Genomic DNA, 21,072 nt, shown 5'->3' on the forward strand with positions numbered 1-21,072 from the left:
GCCAGCCAGATACGATTTTAGCATAATATTTTGCCGCCCGCCAAGGTACAAGTCCAGGGTAATGTGGCAAATAGCATGGCACACACAATGCGGACCTACAAAAGTGCCGAATGCCGATCGAATTGGCTTGGATAAGAAAAAAGTTTAAAAACCTTTTAAAACAAGACAAGTCTGAATACCAGCTATTGTACTACATTCCCGCTTACACTGTAAACGTAACAAGATTGACGAATTGCAGTAGGCTTGCTATTAAAATCCAAATGAAAAGAAGATTGAGATATGGGGATGATGGTGATGGTGGATTGCTTCTAGGTTGGCCTACAGCCAAGACTAATAGTCTTACTGTTTGACTCCGAGATAATTGTCTTAGACTCCGTTGCGTTTACTGTCTCTATAATGTTTCTTCAAATCAACACCAACTTCATAAAGTCTAATTGTTATATTGTCCGAATAGGTTGTATCGAATTAGAAACATTTACACCATCTTCCACATTTAAACATCGCTATAACTCGACTTCAGTAATGATTCCAATTCCGAATAATTCAGCAATACTTCAATTCAACAGAACAGAAGAAATAGCCAAAATCCGAGAGTTTAGAAGAGAGTTTTCTAAGAGAGCGATTTAAACCAAACATTAGCTTTTATATTCCCGTATTTTAACCAATGAGCGAATGCCAAACTAGCCATACAATGACACGTATCTACTTGTCCATGTTACATTCCAAGCCTTTATCACAAAGAATTCAAACCGATTTACATCGGGTACAGAAAACCACTTGACACACTTAACTACGTCACATGTCGATTTGTACTAATATTGAATAAGGATTACCAGGAACAATACATTTGAAATTTGTTTAGAGTTTGACTGGAAACACAAAAATTACTTAACAAATGCCAATTATAGAACTTGTTATAATTTGTTATCACGATTGCCACAGAGACATCGACTTCGGTTCATATTGAAATTGGCCTGTCAAGTGTCAATTGTTAGTGTTTATTTATCATCTTATAAAAAGTCCAGATGCAGTTGCATTAAAATAATACTCAATGAACGTTTGAGTGTATAGGTCTCAGTTCAAAATTGTTCATTGTTAAAACAAACCATTTTTATTTGTCACTTTGCAAAAAGTCCGTAAGCAATTTATTAAAATAATATGCTACAGTACAACGAAATCTTAAGTAAACGTCTTACTATAAGAAAGCTAGTATCCTAGCTAAATTAATCACACCCCAAAAAATTATGGTGAAGAGAAATTAGAAATAAATGTTAACCTTAGAGTGCCATCCAATATTCTGTTTTATTTTTATTTTACTATAGTACTGATTATATACTGAGTTAACACAGCATAGCCACCATCAACCTCGAAAAGTCTGTAGACTATGTATTTGTATTGAAGTGCGAAATGAAAAATTTTATTTGGCAGTGTCGAAACACAATGGTGCCCTTTTGTTGCTGGGTACAAGTCATAAAAATTGCATTTGAAGATTCTACAAAGCTTGTAAGTAGGTAAATTTCGGGAGAGGTCTGCCTTTTTCTGTCTTATCAAATCCGTAAAAATGAGTGTTTATTCCGTTTTTTACTTTCTTCCGGTTTTCGGGGCGCCTTTTGCAAAGTTGACAATCAGCGTTATGTCTGCTCATGAAGTTAACATCCTGTTATAGGTTTGAGATAATTCAGTAAGCCTAATTTGAGCCATTTGTAAACTAAGCATGACAGTAAGACCTGCTTCAAAAAGATACGGTTGATTAAGTTCCAGCTCCCTTGACAGCGTGATCCAGCGACGCTGCTCCTTATAGCCTAGCCTAGGCTGTTACACTAGTGAATTTTGCAATTGTATCATCAAAAATTTTAATTAAAATAGCCTAATTAGTCAAGCGTAAATCTGTGCATATACAATAGCTATGCAGGTTTACTCCGACAGTTTGCGGACAATTACATTGGACAGTAAATATCGGACAGTTTGCGGTGTGGCTTTTGGCCCGACTGGCAGACTGGAAAGTACGGCAATTTTGGATGAGAAATTGTGCGCGCAAACACGCAAATTTTGGCATGATGGCGTGTACTGAAGCCTCAATTCCTTATTTATTTATTATAATTTGTCGGTCAAACAACCATCTTTTATTTAATATAAATTGGTGTTACGAGTAAAATGTTCGAGGTGATTCGTGTTGATGAATCTCGTGCTTGCTTGTGTCACACTTTTCATTGTGGATAATTGGTTAGCTCATCTAGTCATAATGACTTTTTTGCATGATTAACAATTTTAGGCCATGCAGCAGTTAGTCTGTCGTCTGTCATTAACTTATTGTATTTCACTTGAGAAATTTGTGTCAGCTATGCAGTATGTCATTGGATTATTTCTGTATATCCAAATTGGCAGACTGGAAAGTGGGGTCTAGTTTACAAATGCACAAACATAGGATGCTTTCGTATACTAGACCCCAGCTACTCAAATTGTGACATCTGATTGTGCACATGTGTACTAGACTCGGAAAGTGTGGTAGTTTTTTAGAAGAAATTCTGTGTGCAGAGACAAGAATTCTGGTGTGACGCCGATTACTAAAACCTCAATTCAGACACAGAATTGTTTATTTATGGTATTATAATTTAGCATTTAAACAACCAACTTTGGCTCATTTGTTACAAATCGTCATAAATGTTATTTAAAAGTTTGGTGTACATTTTGATTATGAATCTTGTGCATTTAGACTATTATAGACTATTGATTTTAATTTAATTTTGACCAAATTACCGGATTACAGTACTGTGTTTTCGCACTAAGGCCTGGTCTTCTGCTTGGTGACTAAACATGAAGTCTATTGTTTATATAGCTTAACTTTAGCCGTTTTATAAAGGACAAAAGGGGCCACCATCTTGCTTGTTACGATGAGCCATCATTACTTAATAATAATTCGAAAAATGGCTCGCATTGTGTTTACTTCTGGATAATAAACTTCTTGCAACTGTTTTTGATCAAATTGTTGGACGAACGGATTACGAAGCTTGATATTTGTTTTGTCATGGATGTGAATATTGATGATGATGGTCAGTTGTTTGGATGTGGGTCAAAAGTCAGAGTTAGCAATAAATTGCAGGGTGCTGAAATAAATTCATCATCCTGTGACGCTAGCAGTGCAATTCGCAAGCCTCACAATAGTCGTTTAGAAACGATGAAGCGGCAGTTTAACAGAAAATTAGGCAGAAGGACTTTGCCATCGCCACATAAAGTGACTAACATGACTGAATCACCTTCAAGAAGTCCGGGCCAAATTGAAGCAAATGCATCAAACTCACTGGTCCAGGTTTGTCAGATAACTTTGAAGTTTTGTTAAAATTCACAGAGAGACCCGGTAGAAAAGCAGCATTTCACAACAAAATATTGAGTGTTTTGTGTAACGATACCCACGTTTCTTAATATAATATAGATAGGTTATATAAATATTATTTTTGTGTGTTGTTTCTAGCAACCACATGCACCACCAGCACAGAACTTCAACTTACAAAGCAATAATGTCTCAAGCTTAGTGCACCAGCTGGAAAAAGATGACAGAATAAGTTCTCGGCTGAATAAAGCTTTGTTAGACAATTCTGCTCACCCACCTTTGCCAAATTCGTCAAGAAACCCTGCTATTAGTAGTTCTTTATCAAACAGCAAATCAAGTAATCTGGATAGACAAAGACCAGTGCAACCACGGCAGGCAAAGTCGAGAGCAATGCAAATGCAGATCTCGTCTTCTGCTCGACATGTTTTAGATAACGTTCTGACAAGGGAAATGAAAAGTCCTCCTGCTGACCGGGGAAAATCTGAGAAAGCGAAATCACCAAAAGAACTGGGTAATTTAAGTTCCACTGATGAGAGCAATAAAACGGTAGAAAAACCAACGTCACCAACAAGTCAAATACCATCAGCCAGTCTACTACCTACAGGTGTTGGAGCTTCCAACATCAGGGAAAAGCTACGGCAGCATTATCGCCACAACATGCAGGTGCGCTCTCCAAGAAAAGACAACTCTGCTGCTGAACCTGTTTATGACAAAAGTCAAGATACCAGCAGCAACAGCGCAGGTGGAACTAGTTAATTGTTATACTCTTGTATTAAACTTATTAGTGTTTAGATTACAGTAAGCAATAAATCGAACTATGTTTCATTGTAAACCTGAAGATGACTTGTTGTATTTTTAGGACGATGTATATTTGTATTATATAATAAGTGCTAACTGTTGTCCTTGTTGCTGTATTAATAATTTGGACTGAGAGAAAAGTGTAGAAAACATTTTTTGCATAAGTTGTTAATCTTGTTATTATTAACATTTCTAAGTTTTTGGTTTGTCTGTGATGTTTGGTATGGGTTATTTCTACATTCGGGCGATTTTTCTCAAAAACATTGTTGTAAAATTTATGTGATTGTAGTGTTTATGATTTTGTAGATACCCCAGTTAATGTGCCAAATACATCGTCGAATATACCAACACCACCATCGGCCAATCATAACATTTTAAATAAAATCAGACAAAAGGGCCCAATGGTAAGACGATCCTTGCAATGTCTTCTATATTTACGTATTTGTTGTGAATGGTTAATAATTTTATAAAAATGCAACATGTACAATTTAAATGTTATTAAAAATTTGAAGAATATACCTGTCTTAGAAAGCAACTTGCAGCATGACCATGATAGTGATAAGCTGTGGATGTATTCTGACACCTGTATTCTTACATTAAAGGTTGCAAAGCGATTCAACAAGCAAGTTGTTGATGAAGCAGAAAGTGACCAGGCAAGATTGTCGAGAAAAGGCCTTGCCACAACATCTGCTGGCAGCAAGGTGACTCATGCTTCTGTTATTCTCGTCTCTTGATTTGCTTCTACCATCCCAATCACAGGCAGATTGTAGTGATTGTTCAATAATATATTGCCATAGTTAAACTTAAGCAAAAAATGCTGTTTTATATGTAGGCTAAGGTAAAGCTGTGATAAAATAACTGTAAATTTGTGCTAAAATGTTGTCAATTGCAAATAAACGTTGCCCACTTAACCAGAAGCTTACTCTGTACATAAGCAAAACTGTGTTAAGGCTACACACTCAATGTCAACTTATCTGTAAGAATCCAATTGAAAATAGTTTTTCGCTGTATCATGTTAGGCATCAAGCAGACCTGGATCTCCACGAAATCCGAGGCGAAAAGGATCACCAGTGAGTGTCTTTATCTTTTTAACTTCTTTAACTAACTTCTTATCATAAACAGAATCAACATTGTCTTTATGTATGAAGAAAGAGTTGTGGTTATTGTAGATGAACTGATGCAAACACGGCTTGTATGTTTTGTTCGGTAGAGTTGAGCATTGAACACCACACACTTTCCTAACTATTAAATCGTAGATAGCGTGATACATGTAGCGTCTCCCTTCACAATGGAGATCCATTAATATAACAAACATTAGGATAGTAGATATGGGATGCAATCAAAGGCTTGATAATATGCTTCAAGTTTTATAACGATGCAGCAGAAATCTGCCATCTTATAATTACCCACTCTATCACAAGTGGATAACATCCGGATAAGGTGTTTGCGGAGGCGAACGAATGATTAAACGTTTAGATTGAGGCAACTATTAACATACAAGAACTTACCAAGTACACGCGTTGAAGAATATAATAATGTAGATGAGCCATGTGATCTGCTATCTTTACAAGCTTTTCCAAATTTGTGCAGTTTTCTGTTTGAAAAGGTCAAATTTATTCGTTTTTCGTCACGTTTTTGTTTACTGCTTCTATTTGCATGCTTCGATCAACATCACGAATTCGTTCAACATAAAATATTAGAAGTTTCGTAACTTTGACAGTTGCTCAGAAACTAAAATATCGTGACGTCAACCAACGCTATTTTGGTTTAAAAGAAAAAACAGAATAATGCAAGAAAATATAACCCTATATTTAGGATTCGACTATAAGTAGCCCTACATCGTTACAAACGGTGTGATGCCAAGTTACTCAAATTATAGATTTCTACCCCGAAGTTTTGACCAAAGAATGCCGAATTTTGCATCTCTTCGTCCCACATCTGTACAATATAAAAACCTATCAAGTAGAGAAATTTTCCTTCAATGGAATGTTGTTTTTCAAACGACGTTCTCCATCAAGCGTGGCAACTGGCAAGTGGCTTTATCGTCTTACCTTCCATCGCTTTGTTCGGCGAATCCCCAAAGGCTTAAACTGTGAAAGTCGAGCGCTGTTCAATTTGCTTGAATTAAGCTATAAAAGGCTTCATTATTTTAACTTTTTTCGACGGTTTTGACGCCAACGCGACGACGCAACGAGTAGCCTAATTTTAATTACAGTTGCCAATTTTAGCAGTTAAACATACCGTCAAACCAAACTGTGCTCTGTTTAGGCAACGAATTTCTTAGATTAACCGGTTCAATCAATACATAACAGTAAAAAGTTTGGCGTCATTAACCTGATTATACTGTCGGACCGGAATTATATGGTGTTTTTATGATTCCGGCATTTTCTTCGTTGGAACTCGTATGCGTTGGAGATCTTTGTTGCGCCGATCTGGTCGTGATTTTTGTGATATCCATTTCTCCTACCTTTCTCCAATTCGCTTTGATATCAGTGATGTTGCTAATGTCCAAATTTCATATCCAGGCCAGTTTCAATTTGCTCCACCTGTCAATCAATCTATATTGACAAATACACGCCTATAGCGTTTAATCAGAAATATTGCCCGAAGTCAACGTGAAGCGTTCCGTTTGTTGCTAAAATCACGCAACCCAATGGAAATCATTGACAAAAACAGCGTTGGCAGTCCTCAGCGACACAGCGGGACACCTATACGGCGTAAATCATTACACTACTAAACTAATAATATGCCTTCTTGTAAAAAGAATGATTAGGTCAAATGGTATGGACGAAAAATACAAGCTGAAATCTGTAAGATGCAGCCTTCCAGATTGCGAAGGGAACGAACGGAAACCACTTTGTATTTGGATGCCGTTTATTTGAACGTTCGCTTGTGTTTTCTGTCGCCGCGTCGGTGCCAGGACTATTAAATTTTCGGCATTGTGTAAAATGTAAAAGTACTTTGCATGACTGTATTTGGCCAACTATCACCAGTACCAGTTTTAACAGTTTTTACTTCCGTTTGGCGGTTTGTAAGTTAGTTTTCAGTCGTGGTTGCGCAGAATATGGAAGTCTGGTTGATATATCGCCAAAATCACGTTTCATTACCATGTCATTTTCGAAAATATACAAGTTTTGTTTTGCTATCTTGGCACAATGACACATTATAATGAACAAAATCGTCGTTCTGCTCTCAAATGTTTTCTGTCGATATATTTGACTTGTGAGGTTTTTGTGAGTTTGTACAAGGAAGAAAGCCTCCAAGGCTTTTTAAAATCCTCCCAAAAGCTCGGTATAAAACCGCAAAATTCCGATGCTGTCTGTAGGGCCCAAGTGAAAACGACCAATACGCGAGAGCTGTAGTTTTCATATACCGTTTATTGATTCGTCTTCAAAGCGGACGATGTCGACATCAAATGAAATGTTTTCGATATTTCACAAAAATTACTCAAAAGTTCAAAAGCGAGCCACTTGCGGTTAACCAAGTTATAGGCGTGTGCTACTAGCTTAATGCAAATGGGAAATATTTCCGAAATCGTCGTCCAATTTAATTTAAAATGTTACAAGCATAAGGTGCTTATCACTCGCTTATATATAGCCTTTTAAAATTATTTCACAAATACTTTTGTAGTGATACATAACCAAGTCAGGTTTACGCCTTGGGGATGAAGCATATTACTTGGTGCCATGGTTTAACAAAATATTGTTGCTTTCGTGTGTTGTTATGGTTGTTCTCAACTTTCCGTATTTTTTAAGAGTTTTGCCGTTTTTTTTTGTAAATGCATTTAAACGATTTTATATATATCAAGTCAGCACTTAGTCAGCTAACTGACTAAATTTATCCGACAAAGTGAATAAATTGAGTTTAAAGTCACCAACTCACCGCAGCACCGTCTTGTCGTGTTTGTTGTTATTTCCGTTCCTCCTGACAAGTAGGGCCAAGTCGAACTCGTGTTTCAGCTCCGAGCTATAGAACGGATCCGCATTTTTGTGAAAACGCACAAAATCCGCTCGATTTTTTGTTTCTTTTCTTCTGATATATTTCCAGTCCTTTGTGTGACACTGTTGTTACCCACTGGACCGTAATTTACAACTTCAAACGCATCAGGGGACGTTTATTTGACCCGTGTTAACCGCCCTTCTCACCAAGTTTGCAGAAAAGCCTTGAACCGTGCAGGGTAGGCTTTCGACCTGGTTTTCACCTTTGTCCAATAGAAGCTTCATTCGCCGAATCGTATCTTGTTTTCAATGTGCACCTCATAATGTAGGTGATCGATTTTATAAACAACAGGAGTTGTGCGGGATTATTTTGGTGCCATATTCCATAATTTGTGATACTTAATCACTTCCGTCCACCTCCCCCAGCTATCCACATTTTTGCAGAATTTTTGGCGCAAGTGATGTGTGGAAGGGCAATGACGCGTGTCTTTTTGCTTCTAAAATATAGATTGCTTCATTATAATGTTTTCAAGTGCATTATTCTAAAAAAAGGAAAATCCATGAACAAAATGCAAACTATTTCGAACCTATCATTTTTTCTTGCATATTACTGCAATTTGCAAATGGCCAAGTAGTTCATGTTTTATGCGGTTCCTGTGTTCGCTGGCAATGTTAATTTCAAGCACTTCGTCTGTTTACAAAGGTCGCATTCCTCCAAAGAGTCCAAATCACACTATGTTTTGATTTCTCGAACAAATTACAGCGAAACTACGAAATAAATATATCCCCGTATTTCCCGTTTAACGAGGTATATGGAATGTATGTTGTGATAGCCTATTCGGTTAAAAGCATTGGGATATGTTGTTTAAAGTATAACGAGCTCTACCTACGGCTGTGTACCATTTAGGCTAAAGGTTTGCTGTGACTTGGATAACCAGCGCCACATTTGCATGGAAAGTTTATTAAAAAATAAAGTTTCTTGCAATTGGAAACAAATACGTGGCTGCTACAAAGCGGGTCACATGATCGCTTTGTTTAAATAATTCATTGAGAATACAAGTTACAACGTAACCTGCGTGTGAGCGTCGATATTTACGACCCGAGCTACGTTTTACAGCGCTGGAACCGAATGCTTTTCTGCATTTGAATATTCCGTCTTGAAGTTTAAATTTTATCAACTCGAATCGCATAGACGGTTTTGTGGTTGTGGACGTCAAGTACTCTCGTTAAGTTTCCTTCTTTTGATCTTTCTGGCTCGTTTACTGCGGCTTATCAAAGTGCTTGTACCAGCTGAAGGCGGCTAGGCCGTCGTCATGCGAACAGTTTTGATTTATGGTTTGGTTTTGGGTTCTTTTTAATTGGTAGTTTTTTTCTGTTGTTGTCATATACTCGGTGGGTGGTGCCAGCGGCTGCGATGCCCAGCTGATCAAATTGCGACGTTAAAAGGACTTGACAGTTTCCGCATCGCAATATGAATAATAAAGGCATTGTCTTGATGTCGTTTAAACCTCCTCGAGAAAGCCGCATAACGAGCGAGCATCTTGTGCGATCCTGATTTCTTCGCCAACTTGGAAGTACCCTAGAAAATCGTGACTTGTATTAGCCTCAAGATTGCAGTGTTGTGGTGATAAGAACGGCTTCATCCCCGGCTAATTTTCTGTGCTTAGATGAATTTAATCACAGCTCCAGGGAATGTGTTTACCATTTCTCCATCATTAATTGCTACCTGTAATACACATCACTTTAAATTGCCCTTTTTTGCGAATTTCCGCATTATTAATCCTAACACAAGTTTTCCTTTTTATTTCTAGAGCGGGCGCTCGAGTCCCTTCAATAAGAGAGTGCCCAGTCCAACAAGTCGTGGGCTTGCTAGGGGTCGTAACCCGTCACCTAAAGGTCGTAACCCCTCACCCAATCGACGGCCACCATCGCCAAACATGGATGGTATTTCACCATACAGTCTAGAAATCACTGCTAAAAAAGTTAGCGCTTATTTTGAACTTGCTGTTTAGATTTGCTAAAGTTTAAAGTTTTGATTAATTATTTTTGTCTTTTTATTTTAGCTTAACTAATGCCTCTGTGCAGTAGAACTCAGCTAAACTGTTAGTGATATAATATGCACTAAGTTAGCAATGACAACCGACGGTCTTAATTGTTTTATATTGGCCTGTGACAGGTTAACAGAGTGCAAAAGGCAAGGCTTTACCTTCTACAGCAAAACGGACCAAATTCGTTTCGTATTGGCGGGGACTCCCCTGAACACAAGTATTTGGTCATAGTCGGTCCCCAGGTCTGTTGCCGAGTTTTAAATTTTGACTGTTCCACCAAGTCATTAAAACCTCTCAAATTTTGTGTTTTCTTTCCAGACGTGCAATTGCGGAAGAGGTCAATTCTGCATCCACATCCTCTTTGTGATGTTGCGCGTCTTTCAACTTGAATCAACCAGTCCCTTGCTTTGGAGGAAGACTCTCAAAAACTATGAAGTACGTTTCCCTGAACCACGATGGCATTTCGTTTTGTCACGCTCTTTTTGTTTTCGGCTGTTAAATGCAAAAACGACAACGCTTCTGAGCAATTTTTCTGATTTCTAAAAAGGTTTTTGTGAAATTGTTTTCATAACTTAATTCACTTGGATAGCATTTGCAGAAGTTGGGCAACCGTGTTTAAAATACTTGAGAAACGCAGCATAACAGGAAACATCTTTATCGCAAAAGTCTGTGGTTTTAATTTTTGGTATATTTCTTGAAACCTAACTGTGAATATGAGCGGCTCTTAAAGATTTAGCTTATTAATGGACATCACAAGTAAAGCTCCAAGTGCCTTGGCATATATACTGGTATGTTTCACCTCATGAATGTCCTCCCAAAAGGAAATTTGTTGTTTCTTGGGAACTACTAATCTTCTTTGATTTACCGACCCGGTTATTGCCTGGGCAAGTGCCATTTCCCAGTGCTGGTGTTAGAATAGCTTAATTGTGTAAAATTTAATGCGCTTGGTGTAAAAACACTAGCAGTTCAAAGAACTTCATCTGCCTGAATATTCTCAGCAAGTAATCCAGGCCATTTCCTACTTGTTATTTATTATACTCACTTTCATGTTATTGTAACTTTCTTTTTTTATCACTTAGGTATGTTACTGGCATGCTTACTTCACCCAACACTTCTTTTTAACTTAAACGAAATGAATGTTTTAATGTTTCGTTGCGAAGGTTGAAAGTTTATTCAAGAGTTTTCATGAGAGATGCAATTCTCGGATCTCTCCCAAGAAAAGATCGAGAGTCCAACGACTGGTTTCTCATCTGGCAGGAGGGGCAGATAAACATCCGGATGGTTCCAGCAATAGTGATGATCAGAGGTAAATATCCCTGGTGATGTTGTGGACATGGATGTTGTTGTTGTAATTTTTATTCTTTTCACGATTCAATGTTTTTCTTGCTGTAATTAAACATAGTAAATTAAAAATAATTCTTTCTCTATTAAATTTTATAAATAAATAATAAATTTTCTTTTGTCCTAGCTCATCGAAAGAGGAAGAAGAGAATTGTCCGATTTGTCTACTGCAGATGGTAGATGGAGAATCCGTAACTGTTTGTGAAGTCGGTTGCAGAAACAAACTTCACACCCACTGTGTTAATATATGTAGGTTTAAGATGTAATTTTTTATTCGCATTTTTATTAATGCTTTAGTTAATTTATTTCATTATTTATTTTTGTAATTGTCTTGTTTTTGTTTATTTTTTATGTTCTTCATTTATTTAATTTATATTAGCTTTGTTTAACATCACTTACTGCTGAGCTAACCATACCAAATTCTACTACAGGGGCTGAAGAATGTAAACGGAATGGTGGACCGCTCAAATGTCCACTTTGCAGGGTGATATGGAAACCAGCTGACACATCCCGCGGTACAGGGATGGGATCATTAATGGTCCAAATTCCTCACGAATATGTGGAAGTGGCAGATCAGTGGATGCAGGTATGGTCGAATTCTGCATCAAATGCATTAGGTTTATTGACATTTTGTTTCTTGTGCATTGTGTGTTGCTACAAGTGGTAGTTGATGATGCAGTAGAAAAAGTTGAATCATTTGTTGTTGTGTTAGTCGTTTGGTTGGGAAATGGTGTCGTATCTCTTTTCCTCTCACCCCAACGTCCGAGAAAATGCATTGCGTCGTTTATCCCATGACATCACAGGAGCATTGCTCACAAACAGCCAGCTGGAGGAAGGAAACGACGACAGAAATTCGGATGACTCAGAAGGGTAAGATCAAAGGTTGCACAAAATCTTTCACCACAAAGAACTTACACAAATGATTTAGTTTTAACTTTTATTATAATATTTTGATGGTAAAAATATTGCTATTAGTTGAACAAATTCTATCACCATTAATATTGACAAAGTGGTTTGCGTAAGCTTGCATCACCATCTGGGCACAATTTTAATTTTATTAAGAATTTTTGCTGCATTTTTGTATTTAAACCTGTTTTCTTGAACTGCAGCTCATCTATGCATGGCAGGGCAGGGACAGGACAAAGTAGTATTTCCTCCAACGCAAACCTAGCATCGTGCTGTGCTATCCTTGCAATGGTTTGTGCTGACCCAGAGTATAGGGTTTATATAACTGCCTTGGTAAGCTTTTCTGCAGTGAGTCCGAATACCAAAACTTTAAGAAAATACTCATTTTGCCTTGGATAATAATTAATAGTTAGCACAGTTAATTAATAATGAATAAAGCATTATTAAAAATATTGCATCCAATTTAAATGTGTGCCTTTATCCAGCGCACCCTTAGAGCAATGATGGCATACACGCATTGTCGTACCAATGAAGATGTTCATGCTTTGCAACGTTTGCTCGTCCCAGTGATAGAAACTATTTTGCTAAAATGTGCAGATTCAAACAGGTTTGCGTTTTATCAGTGTTTTCAAATCTTTTTGTCTTTTGTAATTTAAGTTTAAAACATGCAAGTATTCGTGGTGCAGCTTTAATTCTGATAACTGTGTAAAATGTTTTTCTTTTTTTTAGGCGCACGGTTCAATTGTCTGTTAGCACTGTGATGGAATTATGCAGAGGACAATCGGGTGAACTTGCTGTTGGCAAAGAATTAGTTTCCGAAGGTAACAGATAATTCAAACCGTCATACACATTTATCGTCTAAATTTTTTCATCCGTCGCTTTTTGAAACTCACACCACCATTTACTGTTGGTTATCATTTCTTCTGTTAGTGTTAATCATCATCCTCAAATGGTTGCATCGACTTAACATCCAAATTGATTAAACTTGCAATTCCATTATTTTAGTTTCATACTTAGTTTTTTTGTTTGTTTAGAAGCAAGTGGAGTTGGTGATGTAAAGTATCTTTTGTCCTTCCTGGAGTTCGATGTCGGTCCAGACACCTCGTCCTGGCAGTGGATGCTCGGAAGATTAAATGCTCTTGGAGAACTCTTTCGAGAGTTTAAATCTGAACTCTATTTGAGGTTTGCTATTGAAAAAGTTATTTCCTTGTTCGTCAATTTGAATGCTTTATGAGTGCCCTAGTACATCAAGGTATGTTAGAGTTTCTCAAGTAAAATCGAATGAACAAGCGAAGTCTAGTTAACACAAAAGTTCTCAAAAGTGAATCTATTCCATGGGTGTGTGTCTTCGTTTTTCAGTGAAACATCCGCTTCCAGTGCAAGTGAGTCACCGACTGTTCATCGACTCAAACAAATCGCTACTTTTGCGGCAACCTGCCTTAAAAACACCACACAACCGCGAGTGATTAAAATGGCACGGCGAGTTTTTCTACAGGTAGAAAGTTTTTCTTTCAGATCTTAAACTACTAAACACAGCATAACCCAAGCATAGTGCTGATCCATCTTGTCCTTCCGACAGGCATTCAGCTTGGTATCGAAGTTCACTGAACTGACATCGTGTTTGGAAGATATGTTGGCCGACATTCCATATGAAGTAAGACGTCGATTGATGAGGAAGATCAACATATTCAAGGGAGTTCGGAAAACATCTGAACAACCTGCTACTGATGAGAAGTAAGTGTTATTGCAACTCATGCGAAGCTCGTTATGCGATGACGGTAATGCAACAAACAGTCACATGGCACATTACTGCAACAAGGACCATTATCGCAAACATTTTTACAATTCTGAGATAGGAATATAAACTTGCTGAGAATTTGAATACGCAGAAGAATGTAGGATACATTGGGTGATTAGTTCCCTCCATTAAGTTTGCCCAATTCTTAATCTCCACAGATATGATTACACTCAGTCTCACAGTGATGATGGAGATGGGGAAGTCCTGGATATCCATTCACCACAAGCCCCTCCCCATCATTTTCGTTACCCTGGCCAGAGCGGACCGGCCCCAATTGACCCTACCCCACTCTACAACTCATGGCAAACGACACAAGCGCCGCTTGATGGAAACGGCAATCTTGTTTACCCAACTGATAGCTATAGAGTACCACAACCCGCTTGGGTACCTAGAAGCCACGACCGTGGTGTGATAAACGAACGCCACATATTTCATCCACCAAGTCCGTGCACCGTCACCCATCCACCCACGCCGCCTCCATCTTCAAATGACACGGCTAATCTAGAGGCTGCTATTGAGGTATTCTACACTTATTGATGATGTTCAGTATTTGCTTGTTTGACAGTCTGATTGGTAAATAATTTATACACTGCTTAATGCTGGTAATAGTATTAATATAATAATGTTTATTATGTAATTGCTGTCTGTAAATAATTTTTATACTGAATTCAATTCGCTAACGACAATATCTAGCTGGGTTGCATATGTTGAAGATTAAATAAAGGTCTCGCATTGCTGTTGATATTTTGATAGTTGACCAATTTGTGCAATGTGTTATTAGGTGTCACTCTTTCGTCCTATTCGATGCATTAGCCCCGGACGAGATGCAAGTAAACCCGAGACGCAAGTTCCCGTCGTTAGAAATTCAAACGACATCGCTACCATGTCCAGTCAAAATGACCACCAGGAGCTCATGGTTGGACAAGTCTTGAGCACTCCTGAAGTTGAAAATGCATCAGAGCTTCGATGTTTTTCGTTCGCTGATGCTCTCATCCGAAATCCGCTTCAGACTCTCAAATCGGAAACGATCACATCCTCCTATGCTGAGGTCTCTCAAGCGAATCCTTCCCCGACAACTGATCGACCTGTTCGGCCTTCTCTACTTCGGCTGCGTTCCGAGTCATCTGCATTTCGTGATACTTTCTCCCATCGCGCTCTACAGGCTTTTGATTCTAGTTTCCAGCCAACAACGTCCAGGGATCGGAGCAGCAGCCGCGAATCTTCCACCTCCTCTGCATCGTGTTGCAATGACTTTCAGCGAGCTTCCGAAAGGAGGATGAGCGTGAAAGAACTTGCTGACAGCATCAACAGGAAACACAACAAACAAGATGAGAAGACAAAAACTGACATGAAGAAGAGCAGTACCAAATCTCCATCCGCCAGCACAAGTCTGCCTAGACCAAGAAAATTAGAGACAAAAGGAACAAAAAAGAACTTTACTTCCAGTCCTAACTCCAATCCCCATGTGTCCGACAGTCCCAAAGAATCCAAATATGAAGTTGATGATTTGCTCGCGTATAGCAAACCACTACCACTAAAGGGCGCTATAGAAAGAAGAGGAACTATGGAGAGGTTTAAAGAAGGTCTTAAATATGGCTCCCATCTTCCAACTGGTTTTCATAATCGGAAGTCAAATTTGCTACCGAAGACCGATGAGGAAACATCAAACCCGTCAGATCAAAAACGATCAGATCCTCACCTGTCACCTTTTCATGGCCAGTCTCATGGACCCGCTTCTCGCCCCCCTGCTAGAGGTATTCTTAAAAACAGTGGGATACCTATGGCTCCGGCGCCCCCTAAACGTCTACCATCATCGGCCAGTTCTGGGGCATCCGCAACTCCAGAAAGCTTTGCCACCACCAGCGACAGTGGACTGGGTTGTGATTTAGCACAGGATAGTATGTCACTGATGTCAAGCACATCTCGATCACCAGTTCATTCGAAATCTACACAGCAGCTTACGTCACCAGACAGTGAAAGTCCATCGGATGAGACGCGGTTGTTCAATCGTGTGCAGAAAGCTGCGCATAAGGAGGATTCTGCTTTCGAATCTCCATCGTCGGAGAGAACGTTACAGCAAAAACTGCGACGGCCAAAACAGCTCCGCAGACCGCATCGCGGCGGTAACCTCACAAAGTCCAAGGTGGATCTGCATAAACAGAAGTCTAATTCTCTTCCGAAGAACATCAGAGGCTTGGAAGATGATGAAAACGATCCTGATAGTGTGAGCTTTACTCGATCTGTCGAGGAGGAGGCGTGCTCTTCCTCAGTGTCAGATCGTCGTAGATGTCCATCAGCTCCTGCTGCATCTCTCCTTTGTGATCCCGTTGATCATTCTCAACTCTTCGACTCTAAAGATGACACTGCTCTTGATGAGTGCTCCACCGCATCAGATGTCTCCTCCTGGTCTGAACTGTCATCTCGTTCACGAAGGTAACATCACATTTCATTCGCCCTATGCAAGTGATTTTGCAATATTTAACCAATATGCTCATGTTTTCAGTGTTCATTTAAGTTTTTAAATTTCCCCAGTGTTATGGAAAAAGATATTTTTTTGTCTTATGATGATGGTAGTCAACATTGTGACGTAACAAATATTTCCGTACTTAGTTCACTTTGCAACTTAAGTTTTGTAGCACTAATCTTACCAATGCCTTTACAGCGTGTGCAGTAACATGTTATGCAGGTATATGTATCGTCTTGTATTATGTTAGCAGGCGTTCTCACGCACGAAAGCTTCCTGCCCGACCAAAGACCTTGTCGCAACGCAAAGGCCACAACAAACTCAGGGTGCGAGTTCGGCTATAAATTGTACAGTTTAGATCTTGATTTTATAATAAAGGCCTTCATTATTTCGTCACAGAAGCAGAACAGCGGACAGTCGCAGATGAGCTCAAGTGTCGAAGATTTGTTAGAAGAATCTGACCATTCCATGGCAGAGAAGACGCCTATAACCTTCAAATCTGAAATTGGTGAGAAATTGGGACTTTTTCAAAATTCATTATCATATAATAATCGTAGTAATCATCATCATCGTAGTAATAATATAATCATATAATCGATTTCATCAACCGCGTATTGCGTTGTTGTCTATGCCTTATTTTATTAATTAAAGGTTAAACAAATTTTATTCTAATGGTTTCATTTAATCCGATTTTGTTTGTATTTTAACCTTTATATTTATTTTTCACGATAGGAGTGCAAACTCCAGGTAATTTCCCGAATGAGGTCATGGGTACGCCTACGTCATCAAGAGGTGGCCAACCGTCCAACGATGGCGTATCTGAATTGTACGAAGACGATCTGGAAATGCATTGCACTTGCCGTATGCAAATTGCCGAAGAAGAGAACAAGTTATTCGCGCACACTTTAGCGGTCAGTTACGTGCAAGATGCTCTACCACTAGTGCCGCACTTGAGCTTTGAAGACGAGGAAAACGACATAGTGCGCGTTCAGGATGAGGTAAGTTGCCATTACCAAGTAAAAAAAAACGACCAGAATTACAATAAAACGTCGCCTATTGAGTCTTTTAAACAATGTGTTGGTTCTTTATGGGCTTCAGCATCAAACTCCCAACCAACTAGAGATTGTCTAAGTTTTATTATTCTTTTAATTTTAAGCACACCGGCTTGGAGCAAGAATACAGAGAGAACCAGCAGTGGACCAAGGGTGCCCAGATAGGCCTGGGTGCGTTTGCGGCTTGCTACCAGGCCCGCGACGTATTCACCGGTACACTGATGGCGGTCAAACAGGTCTGTGACCATATACCAGTTGCTCTGGGGATCGAATGACGTGCGTTTTACGTCGTTTATTACGTCATTATTTCAGGTAAACCACGTGAGATGTTCGGCGGTCGAAGAACGTCAGGTGTTGGCGGTGATATCAGAAGAAGTTCAGCTGATGCGCAGATTATCACATCCCAACATTGTTCGCTTGCACGGCGTGACCAAAGAAGGACCTTTGTATAACGTTTTCATCGAATGGTGTGCTGGTACGTCCATAGTCATTTATTTTAAACGTGCAAATGTTGGATCAATACCAAGTTTCCAATCATTGAAGTTTAAAGCGCGATTAAGCCGACTTATATTTAAAGGCGGATCGGTATCAACGCTGCTCTCTCGTTATGGTCCCTTTAATGAGACGGTGATAGTCAACTACTCACTGCAGCTACTTCGAGGCCTCGCGTATATCCATGAACAGCAACTCATACACAGGGATGTCAAAGGTGGGTAACGTTGTGTCATCAACTGTTGGGCCCCACTAGCAAGATGTATCTTGTATGTCAAATGCACCACATACATTATACTTTGGTAGGCGCCAATTTGCTCATCGATTCAACTGGACAGAGGTTACGCATCAGTGATTTCGGCGCAGCCGCCCGCCTGGCTTCGAAAGGTACCGGTGCCGGGGAATTCCAGGGACAACTTCTTGGCACAATAGCGTTTATGGCACCAGAGGTTTGCGAACATAATTAGAAGTTAGTTAATAGTTTTCTAATGACGCATTATTGGTAGTTTAATTCTTATATTGTGATTACGACAACAATCATTGTACATTGGTGACTCTGGGATAATTGTTGTGACAATGGTATCGTAGTAGGTGAGAATTTTTTAGAAGTTAAAGTTCTGTCTGCGATCAGGTGCTACGTGGCGAACAGTATGGACGAAGTTGTGACGTATGGAGCTGTGGTTGCGTGGTAACGGAGATGGCGTCGGGGAAACCCCCATGGGAAGCCGATATGCATTCCAACCATCTTGCCTTGATATTTAAAGTCGGTGCTTAAGTTCTTACTAACTAACTAATTAACTATCTATCAGCTAACTAGTGCTAAATATCAAGCTTACTTAACTGGTTTCATCAAACACGCGTTAAATACTGAAACTTTGGTTTTTACCTTAGATCGCGAGCTCTCCTACGGTTCCGCCGATTCCGGATCGTCTATCTCCGGCGTTAAAGGATTTATGTCGCCGATGTCTTCAAGCGAATCCACGCGATCGACCTATGGCGACGGAAGTATTAAAGCACCCGGTTTTCATAAAGTGGTGACAGCTTTGGAACGGTAACTCGTCTCACTGCAGCCATTCTGTAGCTCTCTACCTCCCTCAAGAGACTTATAAGTGTTTGATGTACCAGTTGTTTATATTTTTATCCAATTTTATTGATTTTAATAGTCCTGATCGTGTTCCTACCACAGCCTGCACTGTTATATTTTTACTACTATGCTTTGATGACAAGCAAATTGATCCGAAATTACATTACCATTTTTTATGCTTTATTTCTAGCTTTGAAAAACCTATTTTTGTAACTGGTCTATTGCACAAACTCTTACGACACAAAAGCATTTTTATGACGCAAGAGATATTATTGAGCCTTTGTCGAAAATCGTTAGATCTTTTGTTGGTACGTTTACTTTCAGTTCAGTATAAATCGATTCAATTTGTGGCAATAATGAAATAGTTTCAATTAAAATTTATCGTACATTTTATATAATTAGAACACATTAGGCCAGATATTACCATGCAAAATTTTACCAGTCTCCATAATGATCAGCATATGTCATATTTTTTGCCGTTTTGACTTGTTAGTTTATGCGTTCACTTTCCAATGTAAACGGCTTGGTGCTACTGCCCGTCTTTATAATCGTTGTAGAAATGTTTTATATCAATTGTTGTTAGTCTTATTGTCAAATCACCTTTTTTACTTTTTGTTTTATCTACAAACTGGCAGTAATTTGCCAAGTTTTTGTGTCTATGTTTTGATTTTAGTTACAACGCAACTGTTACACGCGTTTGTGAGATATTTGCCTTTTTATTGGCAAACTTATAATTTGCAATTGAAACTGTGTCACAGATGGAAGATATGAAGTTTTTTAACACTGTTAGCAAGGGTTTGGAACTGTGCTATTTCTGCTTTCATTTCCGACACAACAATCTTTCTATCTTATGGCGATGACAAAATAATAATAATTGTTTACAATAAGAGGTACCGATACTGATGTGAGTTGTTTCTGTAAGTTCTATTTTTATTTTTTCAAGCTATTTTTTGTTCCAAACGAAGCTTGGTTGAAAGTTTTTCGCTCGATTCTTTTCCGAATGTTTCATAAAAGCTTGCACGAAAATCGTTGGATAACTTCGTATGTATTTGTCGCCTTGTCCGCTGAATGTGAATGTCCTTGCAGTGTTTGAGATCTGGATGTCGAATGTTCGAGAAAGACTTACTCAAAGTTATAAAATTAACTTGAAGTATGAACCTTGCCAGGAAATATTGATGTAAAACGTAATTCAACTTATGTAATATGTTTGCGTCATGAAGTACGTAATAACGACGTCATGTTTTCTATCAAAGAATGATACCTTTTTCCGACCGTATGAGTTTGTTGCTATCCTTGTAGTTTTACCCAATCTGCATTAATGTCTTGTACCTTGCTACAATAAGCGTTGATTTCAAGTGAATATGCGAAGTTGCATTTGTTCGTTTTTTCTCGTGTTCTTTATTTTTCTTTATTCCGCTGAAACGTCTTGGCCAAATACACTTCGCATTCGTAATGACGCGTCGACATTTTAACAACGTGGATTAGCAGGCAACCAAAAGAATCTGTTGATAATATGTGATGCCCAGTTGTAAAGTTAGAAATGAACAGTGTTAATGCAACGACTCTAGCGGAGGAACTTCCGTTAGAGTTTCACTGATTCATTGTTTCTTCAAATTGTTCCTTTTAATACCGAGAAGGCCTACGTAGCAAGAAGAACCGTGAAACCCTTCAAGCGACATACTCAGCATAGTACGTGACAATATAGCCCTATTATAGGCAATGTACTGTAGGTTTAAGAATTCCGACACGTTTCAACTAAGCGCAATTCCATTTAATATACGCTGCTGGCTCGGCATTGACCAGTCTATTTTTACGCAGTTCAG

The 21,072-nt window shown here is 38.8% G+C and overlaps 1 protein-coding gene across 2 annotated transcripts; it reads left to right on the top strand.

Annotated features, from left to right (window-relative positions):
* Positions 1-1,628: 1,628 nt before the first annotated feature.
* LOC143468376 (mitogen-activated protein kinase kinase kinase 1-like) lies at positions 1,629-20,702 on the top strand. 2 transcript variants are annotated; one of them, XM_076965557.1, is made up of 29 exons: positions 1,629-3,307; positions 3,470-4,070; positions 4,433-4,530; positions 4,729-4,827; positions 5,146-5,196; positions 9,876-10,046; positions 10,241-10,354; positions 10,431-10,547; positions 11,273-11,418; positions 11,581-11,702; positions 11,885-12,039; positions 12,166-12,323; positions 12,563-12,692; positions 12,845-12,966; positions 13,089-13,180; positions 13,394-13,541; positions 13,719-13,854; positions 13,939-14,093; positions 14,316-14,676; positions 14,939-16,590; positions 16,872-16,947; positions 17,021-17,129; positions 17,354-17,619; positions 17,778-17,909; positions 17,986-18,148; positions 18,251-18,382; positions 18,472-18,614; positions 18,797-18,928; positions 19,057-20,702. In XM_076965557.1, the coding sequence occupies exons 1-29, from the start codon at positions 3,026-3,028 to the stop codon at positions 19,201-19,203; spliced, it is 6,210 nt and encodes a 2,069-aa protein (XP_076821672.1). In that variant the 5' UTR covers positions 1,629-3,025; the 3' UTR covers positions 19,204-20,702. The 2 variants fall into 2 exon arrangements, with proteins under 2 accessions (XP_076821672.1, XP_076821673.1); XM_076965558.1 differs by having other exon boundaries at positions 16,875-16,947.
* The last annotated feature ends 370 nt before the right edge of the window (positions 20,703-21,072 follow it).

Source organism: Clavelina lepadiformis, chromosome 8 (genome assembly GCF_947623445.1).
Source record: "Clavelina lepadiformis chromosome 8, kaClaLepa1.1, whole genome shotgun sequence".
In the NCBI taxonomy this organism is placed as follows: domain Eukaryota; kingdom Metazoa; phylum Chordata; class Ascidiacea; order Aplousobranchia; family Clavelinidae; genus Clavelina; species Clavelina lepadiformis.